Genomic DNA, 21,565 nt, shown 5'->3' with positions numbered 1-21,565 from the left:
ACCATCGAAAAAAGACGATCTTGGAATTTGGCCATAACATTTTTATTATTTAATATTTTTTAATGAAAAAATTTTAATAAGTACCCAGAAACGTGTACTAAACAACGCCGGCAAAACATTTTTATTAAGTATTTTTTTTGGTGTAAAAAAAAAATCGATAAAATTTCATTTTTTGTGCGGTACAACTGTATATAACCCCTCAAAATAACTCTCACTTTGGGACCCTTTGAGCAAATAGTCACATAGAAACTGTTTATTTTGTTTCAAAAGGTTTTCGGTCTTTGCTCAACCATATCCGATTTTTTTGTTTAAAAACTGTTTCCGTTGATCAAAGACCGTTTGAACTGAACGGAGAACAAAAACGTTCTTTTGACTTTTTATGCTTATGTGTTTAAACACAGAATATGTTCTATGCACCAACATTTTTTTTGTTTTTTCCAAATATTTTTAACCTAATTACATTTTTAAATTGAATTTTTAAAAATAATTTAATTTTTTTATTTATATAAATCTGAAACAAAGAGTATTTTGGATTTTATTGTCCCTTAAGCTTGAACACGAAGTACAGAACTTTAGCATACCAATATTTCCAGTTATATTTTTACCTAATGTAAAATACGAAAAACCGCAAATTCTTCAGAAGATTATGAAAGAGGAAGATGATCTACCCGGATAACACTATCTCTTAGACGCTTTATCAACCAAAATAAAAAACCGCGAGCTCTTCAGAAGATGATGGCCATTGTATATCTTTATTGATGGCCATTGTATTCTGCAGAAGATAATGATAATTGTGATACCATATATGTATTTTTAAATAAATGTTCTATATATTGCCATACATTTTTAAAGGTGTAATACAAAGAAAAGGCAGAACTGTCAAAAAAGACCGTTTTTACTGAGCATTTCAAAGTTTTGTTCATCTACTAACAGTTTTTTGGGACCGTTTCATACAAACGGACCGAATGTAAGCAGGGCAGATCATGACAATTTTAAGAAGAAGAAGAAGAGAGAAACGTTGCGACACGTCGGTCAAGAGAGCTAAAGAGACGAGCAGAATATGAAAGGGTTGAAAATCGGGTTTCAGATCGGGTGAGCCGCGTATATTTACATACATATTTACCTGCCTAAGTCAAACAAATAAAACATATTTTTATAACCGTTACTCGCAGAGTAGGGTGGGTCGATTTGGGACCCCAAAAATCGTATAGGGGGAACGTAATCTTTAAAGGATTCTAAGCCATATTGGCGAACATACTTATGGTCTAAAATTACGTTTGACCCCCCAAACGCGAATGAAAAATACTGTTTTTTTGAGAAAAATATCATAGTAGTCAGCACAGATATATTACTGAATATCAATTCATTCATCATATCAATTCCATTAAAGATTACGTTCCCCCTATACGATTCATCACTTTTTTCGGCCCCATACAAATCGACCCGCCCTAATATACATATACTATGGCGAACCAAAGTCTACATACGACCCCCATTTTTTGAGTCTTCCCACTCCTTTAGCTTTTACAGAAAAAGTAATGATGCCATCTTGTTATACCCTTGCAGAGGGTATTATAATTTTGGTCAGAAGTTTGTAACGCAGTGAAGGAGACGTTTCCGACCCCATAAAGTATATATATTCTTGATCAAGATCAGTAGGGCAGTCGATATAGCCATGTCCGTCTGTCCGTCCGTCTGTTTCAATACCGTTTACGAGCTCAGTTTAAAAGCTAGCGACCTAAAACTTTCACAGTCGTCCTAAAACATGTGTACGCAGATCAAGTTTGAAAACCGACCCGATCGGACGTCTATATCCTATAGCTCACATAGGAACAATCGGATATAGCTTTCACAAAATGAAGATATTTCGCTCAGTGTAAGAGCTTTTGACATGAATCTTATTCTTTTACGCATACCTTGATCAGGGTAAAAGCGCGTACCGATCGGACGTCTATATCTTATAGCTCCCATAGGAACAATAGGATGAAATCGGTCAAAATTTTACGTTTTTCAGGATATTTCGCGCAGAATATAAGCTATTCCATGAAACTTTCCAAATCGTATTATTTTATGCTTACCTTGGTCAGGATAAAAGCGCGTGCCGATCGGACGTCTATAGGGTGAAAACTTTTAAATTTTTATTTTTTTCAATTATAGCATATTTTGTTGTTTATTAATATATGTTGCTATTCTAGTAAAATTTTCGTTCGTGAAATCTTCAAGGGTATTAATTCCGTCCTCATTTTAAATGTTATTATTTAAAAAAAATCAAAATTTTAGTCTTATTCAACAAAAACATTTAAAGCAACAAAAAACCTAAAAATGGCAATGACAAAAGTCTACATACGATTTTTTACATAGAACTTTCGAAATTTTTGCTTCAAAATTTCTATAATACTTATGTACCGGCTTAGTGGTGGTGAAAGTAATTGACAAGGAACATGATAAAGCAGCCAATCCTACACGATATACGGCGTCCTTATCCTGTTGAAAGGTCCAGCTCGTTCCGAGAAATAATTTGTACCCAGATGTTTTCAAATGGTGTTCTAATATGGTCTTATACTGAGAAGGAACCATAACACCCTCAACGAAGACCAAATTTCCTAGTCCCGAAGCTTCAACTGATAGTACTGTGGCGGGATTAGCGTGGGAATGTCAGGGTTTATAACTTTAAAAGTTTTTTTTTTTATAAGAATGAAATTTTGGTTTTTGAGTACGGGAGTGTAGGGTAAGGTGACAAACGATTCGTTTTTTGAATGTAACTTTTCTAAAAATCAATATTTTTTAAAACTGTAAACTCAGAAAGTTGCTTACATCTACTGAGCATATTCCTGTAAAATTTGAATACCACAGTGTTTGGCGTGAACCCTTCTTTTTTTGCACATTCAAAAGATTTAGGGTAATGTGACGAACGATTTGTTCTTTAATGTAACTTCTCCAAAAATCAATATTTTTTAAAAGTGTAAAAGCAGAAAGTTACTTACATTTACTGAGCATATTTCTGAAAAATTTGGATTCGAAATTTCAACGTAGCCAAATCCCACAGCGTTTGGTGTAAATCATCCTTGTCACAAACAAAAAAATACATTTTTTATATATAATTTACGGAAACGTTATTTTTGATACGGAAGAGAAGGAAGTAATAAGATAATATCCAAACTTACAAAAAAAAAAGGTCAATGTGCAATTTTTTTAAAATTAAGTTAAACTGACCTCACTATTAAAAACAACAATAAAACTTCAGCAGTAAATGTTATCTGGTATTATTATATTTTTATTACAAATAATCCACGATAGCAATTAAAATTCTTGAATAAAAAAAGATCGTCACCATACCCGACAAAAGGTTCGTCACGATACCCGACAAGGTACACTTGGAGCAAAAAGGGTGTCACTCTCAAACGGCGCAAACAAAAAAAAAACGCCAAGTACCGAAAACTGTTGATAAAGATATAATTTATACGTGCATACATTTATCTGATTTTATTTTCCACTCATCTTCGCTCTGGCACTGCTGAAACACAAATAAATTGAATAGGTTTGCTAGTTTGCGCACCACATTTTTAGCGAAAATTACCTCACGAACAAATTACGGGACTTCTTATTAATATTACTGTAAATACATTGTCGACACGATAAGGGGAGACGACTACATTTATATGGAATTTTTTTCATGACGTCATATATGAGATTCGACGAGTTCGTCACATTACCCTACTCGTCAAATTACCCTACACTCAAAAAATTATTTTTTCTTAAATATAGAAAAAAAAATTTTTTCTGTGCTTTAAAAAAATATTCTATAAAGAGGAAAAATTTTCTAATTTTCAGAAAAATTTTCTAATCTTCAAAAAAATTCTGAACTGAACGAGTTTTTTTTAGAAAATTTTTTCTAAAATACAGAAAAATCCATTTTTTTTCTAAATTATAAGGTGTATTTTTCTAATCTTCCTTTCTTTTTTTGAAAAAAAAAGACTGAACTTTTTTAAAACTAAAAAAAAAATGCCATTAAAATTATAAATATTTCTACATAATAGAAATATTGTTTTATTTTATGAAATATTTTTCTAGAAAATAAAAAATTTAAATGTATTTGATCAATTTCCCTTCTTATACACTTTTTAGAAAAATGTTTTGTAGCCTAAGAAAAAATTGCTATTAATCGAAAAAAATTTCCGGGATTGGTAGCCTAGGGGTCTAACGCGTGCGTGCATGCATATGTTATTCAAGTTTGCGGCTGCAAGAGTGAGTTCAAACCCACGTCGAGACGAAAAACTAATGTCGTCTTTTTGTTTTTTTTTTTTAACACTAATTTTTACATATTAATAAAAAAAAATGTATTGCATTTTTTTTAGCTCATGAATAATTATATTTTGATAAAAATGATGTTTAAGTTTTTCAAATTTGAAACATTCAATTACTGTTACTATTGAACCATAATAAATATATAAATATTGATATTAATCAATAAATATTTAAAAGCAAAATTAACTGAACAACTAAAAGGAATAACCAGAAGAGAGCCAGATCAATTTGAGTAAAAATAGGAAAACAAAATGTGAATAGACTTTGTACAGCGCCTCACGTGATGCTTCCGTGGCGTAGCTAGTAGAGTGCTTGACTGCAAACTGTGAGGCGAGCGGTTAGCGGTTCGATTCCCGCGTGCGGCGACCAAGATGTTTTTCTCAAAATAGTAAGTTATTGGGTTTTTATATTTATAATTTGTAATTTGTATACTCATTTCAGTTATTATTACAGTTCCAATTTGAAACCACCCATGCACTATGAGCAAATATTCAGTCTTTGAGACAAAAACTCCAGTTTTAAAGACACAAATCTAAAATTTTTGTTATATACTTTTAAGGCTAAGATGTACACACAAAGAAAAAACTTGGTAAAATCAACTGTAATAATTGTCAAACAGGCCCCAACCAGCAAAATTGTCAATTCTACTAAGTAAATAGTCATTTCACAACAACAAAATACACACAATTAGCAAAGACACAAACCCAAAGCAAAAACAAAATACACCTAACTATTTTAATAGTTACGTAACTATCTTTGTTGATCAATTTTACCAAGCAAATTTTTTTGTGTGTAATTTCGGTTTTGGTTGCTTTTTGAATCGGACCACATCTTCATCCTACGCCCACGCCGCATATATACATTTGAAGGCAAGGATTAAAAGAAAATTTTATTTGTGTTGGTAACTGTAATACAATTTCTGTTTTTGTTAAATTTTGAATTGGACCAAGTCTCCATCAACCGCCAACGCCGCATATTTACTTTTAAAGGCAAGGATCTAAAAAAAATTTATTTGTTAACAAATATTTCATATTTAACGCCTTTCGCAACAAAACTGAAGTATCCTCTTGTTTGATATTTTTTGCTAAATAGAAGCACCATGCAAAAGCAATGGCATCGAATTTTATTTTTCTTTCGCCAATTGAGATGCCACCTTACGCTTTAATCGTGGTCCTGCCTCATTAGAAGTTAGGCATTTGCGACCAGGTTTGTCGCTTGGCAAGCCCTTTTCCAAAAATGAAATTTTCATGTTCGGCGAAAGCCACAGGGAATGTTTTTTCTTGAATCGGTCTATTATTCTATGACATTTTGGCAAATTACGACTAAGAAAGGCAACAATCTGCTTAATTTTTTTTTGACTATTGTGTGCTTAATTCGATTCCGTTCATAGTTTGCAAAACAAATTCCATCACAGCGGATTTTTGCCGGTTGTTGTCGATCCAAACATTAAGCAATGTGTAGTGACAGAACTCGAATGCAACTACACACAAAAAAATTTGCTTGGTAAAATTGACCAACAAAGATAGTTACGTAACTATTAAAATAGTTACGTGTATTTTGTTTTTGCTTTGGGTTTGTGTCTTTGCTAATTGTGTGTATTTTGTTGTTGTGAAATGACTATTTACTTAGTAGAATTGACAATTTTGCTGGTTGGGGCCTGTTTGACAATTATTACAGTTGATTTTACTAAGTTTTTTTTTTGTGTGTACAACATGGAGGTTTTACGTAAAACGTGAATAAAGTATTGATAGGGTTCGATTAGCAATTGTTTTGTTTATAACTTCCTATTTTTACCTTGCCTATACTCTCCTATACTCACAACTTACACTTCACAGAAAGCAAAAATACATTTCTTATTTTTCATCTAAAAACTAAGCGACAACACATTAAACAAATGGACAAAAAACACATATAATAAACATTCAGTGTTTATAATTTATTTAACAATCCTTCACTCTTTGTATCCATATTTAAACTTTTTTGGTTGGCTTACAATAGCCAAAGAAATCGAGGTGTGAAAACTACAAAGTTTTTCGTCACTTTTTGTAAACGTGTGACCCTATTTCAAACTTTCGAATTTCTTATTGGAAACAAGAAAGGAAGCTAGCTTCGGCCAGCCGAAGCTTATATACCCTTGCAGATCATTCCTATTAATTAACAAATCGCAAAAATGTTCAATTTTCTAATATTTCTCATTAATTTTCCGATCGTTCCTATGGCAGCTATATGATATAGTCGTCCGGTTTTGATTAAATTAAAATTGAAATTCGGAAATATTTAAAAAGAGTCATATCCTAGAGTAGAAGATAATACAATAAAAACCAAAGAAGCTAGAATTTATTTCCTATTACTTTTCCATTAATTTTCCGATCGTTCCTATGGCAGCTATATGATATAGTAGTCCGATTTTTAAAATAATTAATTCGAAATTCAGAAATATTTTAAAAATCAAATAAAAACACCTCTTAACGAGGTAAAAAACTAGTGACGACCGCACCTTCAACATACAAAAGTTCTGATATCAACATTTGTGACGAAAAATTATTACACTCGTCATTAAATAGACTTTCTAATATTTTCTCATTCGGCCCGCCCTAGCAAACTATTCCAACCTTTTTCCCTGCACAGGCATTTTCTATTGCAGCGTGCACCATGACCCACAAAATTCAATACTCAGGGAGCGTTAATTGTTCGAGCTGGCAACAGTGGCTATTTTCGTATAAAAATAACTATTAAACGTGACTTTTTACAGTAATGTGTTATATACCAAAATTTAAGGAATCTCAAGGGCTATACAGTTTAAGGTTTTAAAGAAAATCGTTAGAGCCGTTTTTGAGAAAAATAAAAAAAAGCTAAAAAAAAAGTTTTAAAAAATTGTCTTTTGTTCATATTTTTTTAACTATTACATTTACACAAATTGCATATAGAAGGCGTTTATAGCATTTCAAAATACCTTTCAAACGAGATGCAGCACAAGTCTGTAGCTTTAGTAGTATAGAAGTTACGGCTTTCCGAATTTTAGCTATTTATAGCTGTTTTCCCGCTAAACTAGCGAGTTTTTCCAAAAGTGGTAGAACAAAAGTTTTTTATATCGATGTGATGAACGTCATATCAAATTTTCAGAACTTAAAAAACATGTTTTGGACAAGTGGACAAGTGGACAAGTGGACAAACTGACAAACAGAATTAAATTTTCATTTTGGGAAGAAGAAGAAAATCTTATTTTGGCTATAACTTTTGAACGGAGCGTCGGATTTTGACAAATGACCCCTCATTCGACGGGTATTTTCAAAAGGAATACAAGTAAATCATTGCGAGGGGGCATTTATCCCCACCGGCCCCAACAGCTCCAAATTTCTAAATTTTTACTTTTTCACTTTCACCGCTCTCTCTCCCAATCCAATTGATTTTCTTAAAGTCTTGGTATGCAATCCTTTAAGTTTTTGCAATACCTTTCGATTGGTGTATTACTCATTACGATCTGACTATCACAGCAGATTTTCATTTCTTCGTGTATATATAGTAGTCGCCTTCGCACACTCTCCTGGTGCGCTTCGTCACTACATGGACTGCCGTCCATAGTGATAACATCCCCAAAAGTAGAAGGTAATATTTCAAAAAACACCGAAGCTAGAATTTTTTAAAGTTTTTTTCTTCCGATCCTTCCTATGGGAGCTATAAGATATAGTTGTCCGATCCGGTCGGCTCCGACATATATACTACCTGCAATAGAAAGAAGACATTTGCGAAAGTTTTGTCCCGATAGCTCAAAAACTGAGAGACTAGTTTGCGTAGAAACAGACAGACGGACAGACGGACAGACGGACGGACAGACGGACATGGCTAGATCGACTCGTCTTGTGATGCTGATCAAGAATATATATACTTTATGGGGTCGGAAACGTCTCCTTCACTGCGTTGCAAACTTCTGACTGAAATCATAATACCCTCTGCAAGGGTATAAAAATAGCGAAAAACGCCAAATAAAATTCTTTGAAAATGGATTTTAGGTTCCTTTAAGTATTGTAAATAACCACAGAAGGTCATTTATGTAATACTGAAGAATAAAAAAATGTAAAAATGCCTCACTTTTGATTTTTTTTGCCCATAGTGCCATGTGCTCAATTAAAGGAAATTCAAATAAGGTGACAAACAAGAACGAAAAAAAACAACACAAAGGCCGTGGCGTCACAGAAACAACCGGGTATAATTCCGAAGCCCGAAAATAGATTTTTGTATTTTCCGAATTTAAGAATTTTTTTTTTGTTACTTCAAAAATATTTGTCTATATTTAAAAAAAAACCGTATTTCTATTTTTTAGAAAACCTTTATTTCTAAATTCTAAGAAATATTTTTTTACTTTCTAGCAAAAAATGTTTAAATTGCAGTCTATTTTTTTTGATTTTTAGAAAAAAACGTCTTTGATTTTAAAAACCTACTTTCTTTAATATAGACGAAATCGCCAGTAAAGCAAATTCATAGGCGATTTTCTAAAACCAAGGGCGATTTCAGTCGATTTTTTTTTGGGTGTACACTCCTCTAATCATAACATTTAAAACAGAACTGCATTATTACTTTTCCCGTAAAAGCTATAGGAATATAAACTCGTATGGTCGTATGGTCGTAGGGTCGTATGTAGACTTTTGTCCGCCATTGTATTCTTGATCAGGGTCACTAGCCGAGTCGATATGCCCATGTCCGTCTGTCTGTCTGTCCTTCCGTCCGTATGAACACTGAGATCTCGGAAAAAAGCTAGAAAGTTTGGACAACCCGCACATATTGTTGGGCTTCCTACGCATCCCAAGTTCATTTCAGCCGGGCTACCACATTTGTAAAGAATTTCGCCCACATTTTTAAAGATTTTCGGGTATAAGTATAAATGCTATTTTGTTGTGTTTATTTAAACCTATCGAAGTGTAGAAATTTTTCAAATCGGACCATTCGTTAAAAAGTTATGCTCAATCTAAGTTTTATTTCTCGATCTCCCTCGCACTCCCTCTGATAGTCGAGACACCCGACTATAGCGTTTTCCATTGTTAAATTTGTAACGAATCCAAAAATATAGCATCCATTGAGGTAAATTTAAAAAGCACTAAAAATGCTGCACAGTGTAATTGATTCACCCTTAAAATTGTTGCTTGAGACATAGGCGTGGCAGAAGCGTACTAACAAATATGCAAAGTCACAACTTAAATCATTTTTTTTTCAAAAAAAATTTTTTTTTTAATTTTTGTTCGGTTTTTATAAAAATTATTTAACAAAAAAAAAATTGGGGCTTAAAAAAATGTTTGTTGTTTTGTTTAGTTTATTTTTTTATGCAGCCAACATTGTTAATACGTTATCCTTAGCGTGAGTGGCGTTACTTCGCCTGGTCACAGGATTTGTGTATCGGGGGGTTGGGTAGCATACAGCACATAAACTGTCTTCTGATTAGGGGTCGCACCCAGCACTTGGAACTAGGATCTGAAGACACAGCGACAGCCTCTGTTGATTGGGTATTCTGAGATTGAGACTGATTTTATTGAATAAACTTAACGGTATTTATAGGTACAAAAGTGTTTACGTTAACAAACTATGTAGAAAGGGAAAATGAAATTACAGCTATTCTGCATAACTCGCAGTGGGTCAAAGTGCTATATGCAGTGCTGAGTTATTGCTCTATTTCCGAATTGTGGCGTCAGCTATTTTCGCTGCGTCGGCAGATTGACCACTGTTAAGCATACTGAATGTCTAGGTGTATAATTGCAGTATCGGCAGCAAGTGTCATGATATATGATTCTTAGTTCGACATTCGTAATTGTGATAATAATTATATTATGTAGGTCGATGAGTCTTAATAAACATATTGAACATATCCTCATTTTCCTTCATTCTTGATGTCTTTAATGTATTCAGCAGTCCTCTTCTTCGGAAAGCTCTCCAATTCTCCTCGAAGTATTTCGAATAAATTAAGTTTCCGTATCCGTATTTAAGGAAATCTACTTTTAATCCAACTTCCTTGAAAAAATCGTTCTGTATTCTCTTCTTTCTAATGCCTTCCTTATCCTTGTTTGATGTGTTTTCTTCGAAGTGTTCATTTTCGTTTGGAATAGTATACGCTAGTTTTAGCAAGAACTCCATACACTTTATCCGAGCATGTAAGGGTGAAATTCCATATTTATAATTTTCCTCATCTGTAGAATCGTTTAAGCTTCCAAAATTCTTTTGCGTCCTTTTGCAGATTGGGCATGACTTTGTTGACTTAGTATTTGTCAGTTCATTAACGACTTTTCCGTCAACCATGGTCAGGTGAAATTCATAGTAACATTTAACATATTTTTCTTCACTAATTTCCAGTTTTACGGGCTTTATCTCTTCTTTAATGTCATTCACAGTGTATTTTCTCGGTTCCGGTGATTCCTTGTGAATTGAAACAAAATTGGTCGACAATAATGTACTGAGGACGGGCAAGGGTTCTTCCAATATTCAAACTCATCAGATTTAATTCTCTAGGGAACAACGGATGCCATAAACATATTTCCGTCCGATACTGTATGGTCATCGGAAGATATCCTTTGTTAATAAACGCTTTGTTCAGAGGATTTATCGCAGCCCCATTTACTGATCAATGTCAGTTTTTCGGGAAGATTTTCCATCTCATTTTCAGGAAAACTTTCCAGAATTCGTCTTGCTGTGTAATCCATTAGATCCTGGAAATTGGGTTTCGCAGATACTTCCGCAAATTCCGTATTGGGTGGTCGTGAACTTTCCTTTGCTTTTGAAATATACTTGTATCTGAGTAAAAGGTCAACTCCGTGCCGCAGTAAAGATTTCCGTTACATCTTAAACTTTTCTTTGGAAAGTTCTAAGTCCATAAATAAAGCCAATGCCTCTTCCAAGCCATACTTTCCTTAATCCTTACGCTGCGGACTTGCATCAGCTCTCACTTTTTCATTGTCCTTTTTATATTTTAAAGAAAGCGCTTCTGAGACATTTTTAGTAGTTAAATCGTCAGTTGCATCTTCCAGTTGTCTTTTCCTTGTGCGGTCCGGCCAATCCTCCATATTTTTGAATGGTCTTCCTTTTGATGTGGTGGGCTCTTCCTCTGCGAAGTATTCAGGGTGGTATAGTCATTGAGCCAGTCCTCGTATTTCGATAAAAATCTCCAGGAGTTGCGGCTGACTTTCAACCATTTCGCCTTAATAGTTGCATATATCACGCCCAGATTTCCTATTTGTTAGTTATTCTGTAAAAATTCCTGTTTAACTGCATCCTTAAACTCTGTACTTAATGCCCGAAACATTATAAATAATTTCGTGTTGTCCATCTCCATATTTTTAGCAATAAAAATAAGCAGAATACAATATACGTATCTCGCCAACTTTCAGTCATAGACTAATCCAGGGATTATGCCTGCATTGCAATATAAAGTGTAATGTATTACATGATACCAATAGGGTAAAGTGGTTTTTAAGTAGTATTACGCAGTTATTTTGTATTGTATTACCTGATACCAATAGGATAAAGGGTTTTTTAAGTATTATTACGCAATTTAGGTATTTTGCACATGTTCAATTCTAAATTTTCCTGACAGTATATGTCTACCTGTGTGCACCTGCTAAACTAGAAGACATATCGCTGCATAATTTGGCCTAGGCTCGCAGGTAAACTTAATTTTTCAATGTATTACATAACTAATTTCCAATCAAAACAATAGACATTTTTAAAGGAAAATCCGTATACTCAATCAACAGTATCATTGAAAAGGGTTCCCATGAATAGAAATCTGGGTTTTACAAGGGTTGCACAATACACAATTTCTGGGACCATGACTTTTTAACTCCATCCAAAGTTGAAAAATAGTAAAAAGTGGACCTTTAGCAAATATCGAACTGTTATTTATTTTTACCTAATTTGTACTCAAAACACACACCAATTAGGGAAACCAAACATCAAGACAGTATGATACTTAGATTTTAAGATATTTCACCTAGAAGTGGCCTATATTGGTAAAAATTGCGTTTTTTTAAAAAGTGAAAAATTGGTAAACTTTGAAGGGGCGTATGTTTTGAAAAAAAATCTGATGGTTATGGGGTTACATATTTAAAAAGAGGGATTAATTATGTGTCGATTGGTTACAACCTTCTAGGACAAAATCGAGATTTTGATTTATTGCACGTTTTTTGGCCCAAGGCGCCACCGTGAGACGTCAAAAAACATATGAGATTTTCATTTTTCTCTTTTTAATAAAAATTCTTCCTTAAATTTTTTTATCTAGTTTTCTATTTTCAAAGGCCAATTTTCGATTGAACGGCTATATTTCTAAAATTTATAAATTAATTTTTCTGTACCCTAAGTCGGCTACAGTGTACAATAAATAAATAAAAAAGAAAGAAAGCTAGCAATTATCATGGAAAACTAGAAATGGACCATTCAAATGGTTCGTGAAAATTTCACAAAGTTTAGTTTTGTGTTCTTGTGTTATCAACGTTGTACTACTTTTTTTTAAATAGGAATGTTATTTGTGCACGCATATATTACATTCTATTTTTAACAAGGAATCGAAAATAATGATTTTTTTTGAGTAAGAATTAAAAATTTCCATTTAATAATTATTTTGTAAGTCAAAAAAAAATTTCGCTAAGAAATAACGATTTTTTTGTGAGCGATATTATTTTGCTTAGAAATATCACTCAAAGTTAGATTGCAGCCGTTCTACGCGGAATTTTACAAAGATTTAAATGTGTAGATCGAACCACGGAGCACATATCCAGTTAAGAAAAAAATAATTTTCATTGTATGAACCGCTGTGGGAATAGAACTCGTGCTTACAGCTTGGTGGACCAACACACTAACACCCATCCTACTTGTCGGGTTTGATCTATGTGGAATAGTTCAGAACATCTTGTTAAGTCGTTTTACTAATATATAAATGAAATAAAGTCTTAAGGCTGGTACAACTTTTTGTATTTATGGATACCTCTTGTAAACTAAAAACAACGTTTTAAAAAGTTTATACAAAGAAAACACCTTCTTTTATTAACACGATGTGTGCTCCGTGGTTCTACCTTTAAGCACAAATTTAAAACTTTGTAAAATTCCGTAGAGACTAGTTCGCATTAAAACGGACAGACGGACATGCAAAAAAATTTGGTTGGTAAAATTGAGCACTGAAGATAGTTAACCTATAAAAAATGGTACTTTAACAATAACAAGAAAGGAAGCTAGCTTCGGCCAGCCGAAGCTTATATACCCCTGCAGATAATTCCCATTAACTTACAAGTCGCAACAATTTTAAATTTCGTATTCTTTTCACAATATTTTTTTTCTATCCTCCCCTATGGCAGCTATCGAGTATTACCCCCAGCCCAAACCATAAAACCTTAGGTTAGGTTAGGTTAGGTTAACCCGGACGGCCCTCACGGGCCCACGCGTAGGCCAATATGGCCCTTAGTTGTCCGGTTGATGCGCATGAACCTTGAGATAAGTTAGGAGGTTTTTATGTCCATAAGGATCGAGGTGTTTTTGGCGAAGGCAAGTAGTTCTCCTGGTTCCCTGCTGGAGGCGTCTCTTAGTGATGCCAGTACTGGGGCACCGAGGTATCTTCTTCTCGCTCTTGAGAGAGCCGGGCAGTTGCAGATAAGATGTTTCAGGGTTTCGATAGCCCCCGATTCATCACATTTCCTGCAGGCGCGGCTGTTGAGTATTCCGAGTGGTCTGTAAGGATTCCCACTAACAGTTTGCAGTCTTTCCGTGGTAGACGCAGTACATACTGGCTGAGTTTGTCGTTGCGCTCTTTGCACATAGTTCTTGAGATTCGGTAGGTCTTGGTATTCCTCCACCTGCTTTTTGCTCGCGTGTCCGCCTGTTTCTCCAGGGCGCTTTGGAGCGTTCGGAGAGAAACAGGCACGTTCTCCGTTCTGTCGTTCGCCACCTCTACGCCCTCCTTTGCAAGAACGTCAGCTGTCTCGTTGCCATCGATGCCCTGGTGTCTGGGAACCCAATAGATCCGCACTGACTTTGTCGTGCTAAGGTTGTCAAATGCCTCCCTGCTCGCCATTACGCTTTTGGAACTGACTGTTGACGGCTGCATGGATCTTATCGCCGCTTGGCTGTCCACGAACAAGTTGACCACATCGTGTGGTTGATTTATATTTTGAGCCACTTCAGCAGCTTTCCTTAAGGCGAAGACTTCCGCTGCAGTCATTGGGTAGCTTTAAGGACAGCCTTACTTCAGTGTCCGTACAGTATAAGCCCGCTCCCACTCCTCCTTCCATCTTGGAGCCGTTCGTGTATATATTGAGGTGTTGAGTCTGGTCCCGACCCGTTTTCCAGTCATCTGGGCCCATGAACGAGGTTGTTTTAATCTCCGGGCACGTTCTGGGGGTCATATGGTCCGTTTTGTTGATCATGCTTCGGCCGATTGAACTGTGCCCGAAGTGCAACTAGAAGCAACTAGACGTTGTGCTGCCTTTCCTAAAGTCAGTTGTGCGTGGATGTCTATGGGGTCGATTTCGAGGATCGTTTCTAGAGCTTTAGTTGGGGTTGACTTCAGCGCCCCCGTTATGCAGACCAATGCCTGCCGCTGAATTCTCTCCATAAGCTCGGTGTTCGTCGTCTTTTCAGTGGCTTGCCACCACACTAAGGCTCCATACAGCAGAGTCGGACGCACCACCGACATTGTCGAATGCTCCATTGACATTGTTGAATGCTCCGGATATATCTACGAATGCTCCAAGCGCTTTTTCCTTAATGTGTAGGGCTCTTTCAACGGTTGTTACTAGCGAGTGTAGTGCCGTTTCCACAGATTTCACCTTGGTGTAGGCGTGCTGGTTGAATGACATGAGCCGCCCTACATCATTCCTGATTTGTAGATCCAGCAGCTTTTCCAGTGTCTTGAGAATGAAAGAGGTGAGGCTTATCGGCTTATATCCTTGGGGCTCGCATGACTGCACTTTCCCGCTTTTGGGAGGAAGACAATCCGAGAGGTCCTCCATTGGATTGGGATATAGCCCGTGCTTAGACATGCAGAGTACATTTTATATAGCCATGGGCTGATTCTTTCTTTGGTCGCCTGTAACATGGCTGGAAATATTCCATCTAGTCCTGGTGCCTTGTAGCCCGCAAAGGAGTCTATGGCCCAGTTGATTTTCCTAGTTGTTATTAGATCGTTTGCGGAGCGTTCTTCGCCAGTTGCTATGTCTTGGTGCGTGCTGGCGTCTAAGACATCCGTGCATCCTGGGAAGTGCGATTGCATAAGTGCTGTTAGGACCTCTTCACTGCCTCAGTCCACTGTCCGTCGTCGCGTTTTAGCTGACTCTGTATGGTAGGTTGCTTTGAAAGCAGCTTCCGGAGTCAAGCTGTTTCTGGGATGCTGGATCAGAAGTTTCTCCATGAGCTTCTCAGCGCCCTGCGTGATTCCTTCTTGTAATCCCTCAGTAGGATTTTGTATTCCTCGTCAATGATCTCATCGTCTACCTTTTTGGCGATTTTGAAGAATTCTCGGAGGTTAAGTCTTTGGAGTATAAGTTCCCGATTCCACCATGGTGGCCTGGTCTTCTTCCTTGTTCTTGAAGTCGGGCATGATGCGTGATACGCATCCAGTATTTCCTTGGACAGGGTCTCTAGGGACCTTTCTATGTGTCTCTCGAATTTTACTATGCCTGGGCTGGTCACGAGTTTCGAGGTCACTGTCCTTGTAAACTTTTCCCAGTTCGTGTTCCGAAGGTTTCTATAGACAGCTACCTTTGGAGTGGTTTTAAAATCATATCTGAACTGAATATATCTATGGTCCGAGAAAGATGGTGTTTTTAGGACCCTCCATTCGGAGACCAAAGTACTCTTTCCCTTTACAAGTGTTATATCTAGCACGTTTGACGAGGTGGGACCTACGAAAGTGTGCTCCTCCCCCACGTTTGCTATATATAGATTAGTAGATAGAATAAAGTCTAAGAGTGACTCACCGTTGATGTCTGAGCTTCCCCACACGCTGTGGTGTGCATTGGCATCTGCACCAATGAGGAGTTGGTCATCCTTGAGCCTAGCTCCACCAAGCTGCTCAGCTCGTCTGGTGGCGCCGATCTGTCGTGTGCCATGTAGCAGGAGGCTACTAAGAGGCGCTGCTCCTCGCTTTCTAGCATCACCGCAGTCAAGACGTCAGAGCTGTAATGAGGCATAAGGTTAGCATGGATACCCTTACGCACAAGTACGGCGCTTCTGTTTCTGCTTATCGTTGATGAGTAGAATGTATTGTAATTTAAGGACCTTAGTCCCGCCACGGTATTGCCCGAGGCAATCCATGACTCTTGAACCAAGGCTATGTCGACGGGCCCTTGCTCTAGGGCAATCAGGAGCTCCGCCGATGCGAGTCTGCTTTTATGAAGATTGAGCTGCAGCACTCTCAACGTCATGGGTGGCTGGCTCATCTCCGCTCGACGAGTTGGCTATTACAGTCAGGTCAACGTCCTCTTCGTCTTCCGAGTCGTCCAGAGCAAGTTCCTGGGCGGCATCCACGATGGCTTCCAGACCTAGGTCCTTCTCCACCTCGCCTGCCTGCAGGATGTGTGCGCCTTTGTCGTCGGGGTGTCTCTTCTTGAGGCGTAGGTAGACGCTAGCTCTAGCTTGGGGCTCTCCCACAGCGCCTCTAGTTGGCAGACCGTTTGCGCCCGCCACTTCCTGGTCGGATCGTCGTTGCACTTCAGGATTTTCACGCCGTTCAACCACCCTGCACCATCGAATGTGGGCATGGGGGCTGTGGGTGATTCATCCATCCGTGCAAAGAGAGACTCGATCAGTCGCGCATGGACGATCTTCCAGTGCGCCTCCGTCATCTTCCCATTTTCGTCGTTCCTGTCAATGAGTGCCACGATCAGGTGGCAGCCCTCTTGTTGGGCTTCTGTGCTGCTTTGGGTGGCGGAGGGCCTGTCTCTTTGGGCCCGCGTTTCCGCTTGCTCACCGGAATGTCCTTGGCGGCACTCTCGTGTGAGCGTTGCCTTTTGTTGGCAAGCATTTCCTCCACCTTGTTGGCAAATCCGCCTGTCGACGCCATCGCGGGTTTGCTTGCGAAGTGCAGTCTTCCTTTCTCCTTTGCTCTGCCCAGGCTAGCTTTTTCTTCCCCTCCTGGGAAAGGTCCGCTTTGTCCTGGAGCCGGCTCTTGATCTTGAGGGCTGCCTTGTACTTCGCCTTGGCCTTTATCCCCTCGCTTGTACGCTTCGGCCCTTCCCTACGCGGGGAGTTGGAATCTGGTACCGGCAAGCGGGTATGGCTTGTTTTGGCTTCGTGTAGCACGGTACCCGAGTCCGAGCCTACTACAACAACGGCACCCGTGCGGCTTAACTTTGCCTGAGATGTTATGGCAGTAACATTGCCGCTGGAATGACCTGCTCCCGTCATCCCAGGGGTTCGACCGCTGGCAACACGCAGAGAGGATTGCTCCTCCCCGTGCCCGCCGATGGTAGCAGTCGTACTTCCCACCGACGTTTGAGCTGACATCCCAGCCTTGATTTGCTCCTTATCTCCGTCCATACTGGTTTGGTTTTCCGGGGAACCACCCACTTGCGTTTTATGCCTACCGCCAGGCACCTCCAACCATGGCTACTGATTCAAGGGGGTTGAACCAGTTGCCTTAGCTAGACACTGCATTGCCCCGGGCAGGACAAGCGACAATGCATTACTCTGCTCGGGGTAATGCAGTGACCATTGTTCAGCTGGAGGATTTTCGCCAGCCCATAAAACCTTAAATTCTGGCAAAAAATTGGGTGTGAATCGTGTGTTAGAGGAGGTGTGCACTAAGAAAGGACTTTTTAAAGTTTGGCTCCTAAGGACTCCTAGGACTCTCGAAAAATGGGAAATTGCTTGATTAAAGCATAAACCATTCCTACAATTTTTAACCGAACAAGTTGATATTTATACCCTTGCAGAGGGTATTATAATTTCAGTCAGATGTTTGCAACGCAGTGAAGGAGACGTTTCCGACCACATAAAATATATTCTTGATCAACATCAATAGCCGAGTCCATCTAGCCATGTCCGTCTGTTAAACTTTGTTTGTGGAAATCTTTGAAAGCCCTGAAGATGAGCCCCAACCGACTTCCGGTTGGGGCACTTAATTCATTTTTCCGCACCGATTATGCGATCGGATTCGTTTTTGGTTTAAAGTATAGAGCTATGCCATACAATCAGTTAGGTATTTTTATACCCGTTACTCGTAGAGTAAAAGGGTATACTAGATTTGTGCAAAAGTATGTAAAAGGTAGAAGGAAGCGTTTCCGACTCTATAAACTATATATATTCTTGATCAGGATCACTAGCCGAGTCGATCTAGGCATGTCCGTCTGTCCGTCTGTCCGTCTGTCCGTCTGTCTGTCTGTCTGTCTGTATGAACGCTGAGATCTCGGAAACTATAAAAGCTAGAAGATTGACATTTTGCATGCAGATTCTAGGAGTTCCTACGCAGCGCAAGTTGGTTTCAAAAGGGTGCCACGCTCCCTCTAACGCCCACAATCGCTAATATACGATTTTAAAATTTCAATATTTCGGAAAAGTAAAAATGCAGTTTTATGGTGTTTATCAATACCTATCGAAATGTAGAAAAAATTTTTTAAATCGGACCATTCGTTAAAAAGTTACGGCGGATCAAAGTTTTTATATCCATCTCCTTCGCACTTCCGTTAGCTGAGTAACGGGTATCTGATAGTCGGGGCACCCGATTGTAGCGTTCTCTCTTGTTTTTTTTTTGACCCACGGTTGATTTTATATGATTGTTTTTATGAAATGATTTTTTTTATATGATTTTTTTTTGTTTTTGTATGTTTCGGCAAATCGCAGCACTCACGAACGTCAACAGAAACAGAGCAAGAGTGTGGTGCGCAGAGAGAGAGAGTCATTTGAAGCGAAAGAGAGACGGCCAATGTTTTTTTTTCTGGTTTAGAAATACCGGATCAAAATTTTGCTATCACTGAATTATTCAAAATGTAAAACAATGTCGTTCTCTCGCACTACTGTCCACACGACCTCGTACACTCTCGGAAACTCCTTATTGGAGCGTGTGGAGAAAATTAATGATCTTGGTGTGTTGTTCGATCAAAAACTTTGTTTCAATAGCCATGTCTCAGTTATAGTCAGTAAAGCTACCGGCGACTTAGCCTTTATTAAGCGTTGGGCAAAAGTTCGCCCAATTATGGAGTACTGTTCTGAGGTATGGAATCTACAATATGTATACCAACAGAATTTAATAGAATCGGTACAAAAAAATTTTTAATATTTGCTTTGCGAAACCTTAAATGGGATCCTGTATCCTCCCAAATTTACTCTTAAATTGTTAAGTTGTTAAATTAGCTGTCTATAGTTAACTATAAGCCAAATAAATAAATAAATACCAGAACGGATTAGGACTTAAGGTGGTTAGAGTATCCGACTCATAATCTGCGGCTCCGGTTCGATTCCCAGCGGAGGCAAAAACGTTATTTGTAAGTTTAAGTATCTGTGAAATGTAAGTGTCTTTAAATAACTTCCATATAAATTAATATAACCAACTAAAATACAAATAAAACTAGTTAAAAAAAAGAATTTAAAAAACAAAAATTTTTTTTCGAGTAAAATACGGCCCTTACCACGTCTACGTTCCCGGATTGCTGGAAAACCGCCAAAATTATCCCAATACCCAAAGCAAGCAAAGAATACCGCCCTATATCTATACTTCCATACCTCTCGAAGGCGTTTGAAAATATTGTCGCATCACAAATAAATAATTTTATATCTGTCAACAGCCTCCTTAATGATCATCAATCTGGATTTAGAAAAAATCGTAGCTGCACATCAGCCATCTTAAAAATAACAGAAGATATTCGTCAACAGACGGATCACCTTCTTACTTTTGCTGGACTATAGCAAAGCTTTCGACACAGCGAATCATGAAATCCTGTGCTCAAAACTCAAAAACTTTTATTTCTTTTCTAATACTGCCGTCTAACTTATGTGTTCGTATCTTAAAAACCGTCGCCAATATGTTGTATCGTCAAATATCTGTTCTTCGTTTGCGTATCTGAAGCGTGGTGTACCCCAGGGTTCGGTTCTCGGACCACTATTATTCACCCTCTATATAAATGATCTTCCGTCTGTGTTGTCGACATGTAGTGTCCATTTATATGCTGATGATGTCCAGATGTATGTTAGTCGTCCCTTAAATAGAATTAGTGAGTGTTTAGATATTTGTAGAATGGAGCTTGGTAAAGTAAATGAATGGGCAAATAACAACGGTCTCTCCATCAATCCATCAAAATCAAAGTGCTTGATCATTTTTAAAAAGAAGTTATGCAATAATACACTAAGCCCCCTGATGATAAATAACACACCAATTGAGTACGTGGAAACCGCCAATAATCTGGGTATCACATTCAATAGAACATTGAACTGGTATGACCACGTAAATAAAGCGATAGGCAAAACATATGGGCTAATAAGATCCTTGTCACTTGTTAAATGTTCCTTACCTGTTACTGTGCGTCTACTTATTGCGAAGTCTTGTCTAATACCCACACTCTTCTATGGTCTAGAGATCTGTGCAAATTGTGATTTAGCAAGCCAACATAAACTGAAAATAGCATACAACAGTATTGCGCGTTTAATATTTAATTTGCATAGATCCAACCATGTAACTCAATTTGCTTACAAAATATTTAACCTTAGCTTGGCAGATTATATTAAAAGCCAAACAATAATCTTCTTACACAAAGTTATATACACCAGAGAGCCATCATACTTATTTGAAAAACTACAATTCTCCAGATCTACAAGAACAAAGAATATTATATGCATCCGACACAGGTTTCTGCTCTCAAATTGACAATTTTTTCTTAATGCGATTAGAACGTCGAATGAACTTCCCAATTGCCTAAAAGAAACTAGGAGCGCATTTCTATTTAAGACAAAACTTCTTTCACACCTAAAAAATAGCAGCTCCAGTTTGCTATAAGCTGTATTATCCTATCTTAACATTGCGACTTATCCCCAAAACCTCTTCCTTTGTTTTTTTTAATTCGACATAACTATATTTGTCATTCTGTACTTTCAATAATTAATCTGGGGCACCGCTTGCGACACGTCGCTAAGAAGGGTTCAGACTTGCATCACAAAAGCATTACGAAGGATGCTTGGGGTGAAGTGGCATCATTACGTTGAAAATAGCGTTTTATTTCGAGACACAGGAGTACCAACAGTGACTGAGATGATAACTCAGTTCTCGAACCGATACAGGGATCGGCTTCTGGTGCATTCTAACCGC

General features: G+C 37.8%; 3 protein-coding genes across 9 annotated transcripts in view; 1 reads left to right on the top strand and 2 right to left on the bottom strand.

Moving 5' to 3' along the window:
* The window catches only part of conu (Rho GTPase-activating protein conundrum), a 203,797-nt gene that overhangs the window by 43,742 nt on the left and 138,490 nt on the right, over nt 1–21,565 (top strand). The window lies entirely within an intron of this gene.
* Nucleotides 14,907–15,311, bottom strand: LOC138912148 (uncharacterized). The gene has a single exon (XM_070212008.1). The coding sequence runs from the start codon at nt 15,309–15,311 to the stop codon at nt 14,907–14,909; it is 405 nt and encodes a 134-aa protein (XP_070068109.1).
* LOC138912147 (uncharacterized) lies at nt 15,664–16,694 on the bottom strand. The gene is made up of 3 exons (XM_070212007.1): nt 16,549–16,694; nt 16,248–16,446; nt 15,664–16,029 (listed from the first exon to the last, which is right to left on the bottom strand). The coding sequence occupies exons 1-3, from the start codon at nt 16,692–16,694 to the stop codon at nt 15,664–15,666; spliced, it is 711 nt and encodes a 236-aa protein (XP_070068108.1).

This window comes from Drosophila takahashii, chromosome 2R, assembly GCF_030179915.1.
Source record: "Drosophila takahashii strain IR98-3 E-12201 chromosome 2R, DtakHiC1v2, whole genome shotgun sequence".
NCBI lineage: Eukaryota > Metazoa > Arthropoda > Insecta > Diptera > Drosophilidae > Drosophila > Drosophila takahashii.
The sequence above is the reverse complement of the archived record's forward strand: the minus strand, read 5'-3'. Positions and strand labels throughout refer to the sequence as shown.

Excerpts from the sequence above, each read along its gene's own strand:
- LOC138912148 (XM_070212008.1), bottom strand. The coding sequence starts at position 15,311 with ATGTCTAAGCACGGGCTATATCCCAATCCAATGGAGGACCTCTCGGAT.
- LOC138912147 (XM_070212007.1), bottom strand. The coding sequence starts at position 16,694 with ATGACGTTGAGAGTGCTGCAGCTCAATCTTCATAAAAGCAGACTCGCA. Across the intron at positions 16,447-16,548 it reads AATACCGTGGCGGGACTAAG|CTCTGACGTCTTGACTGCGG; the intron begins GTCCTTAAATTA and ends GCCTCATTACAG. Across the intron at positions 16,030-16,247 it reads GGGAAGCTCAGACATCAACG|GTAGCTGTCTATAGAAACCT; the intron begins GTGAGTCACTCT and ends ACCACTCCAAAG.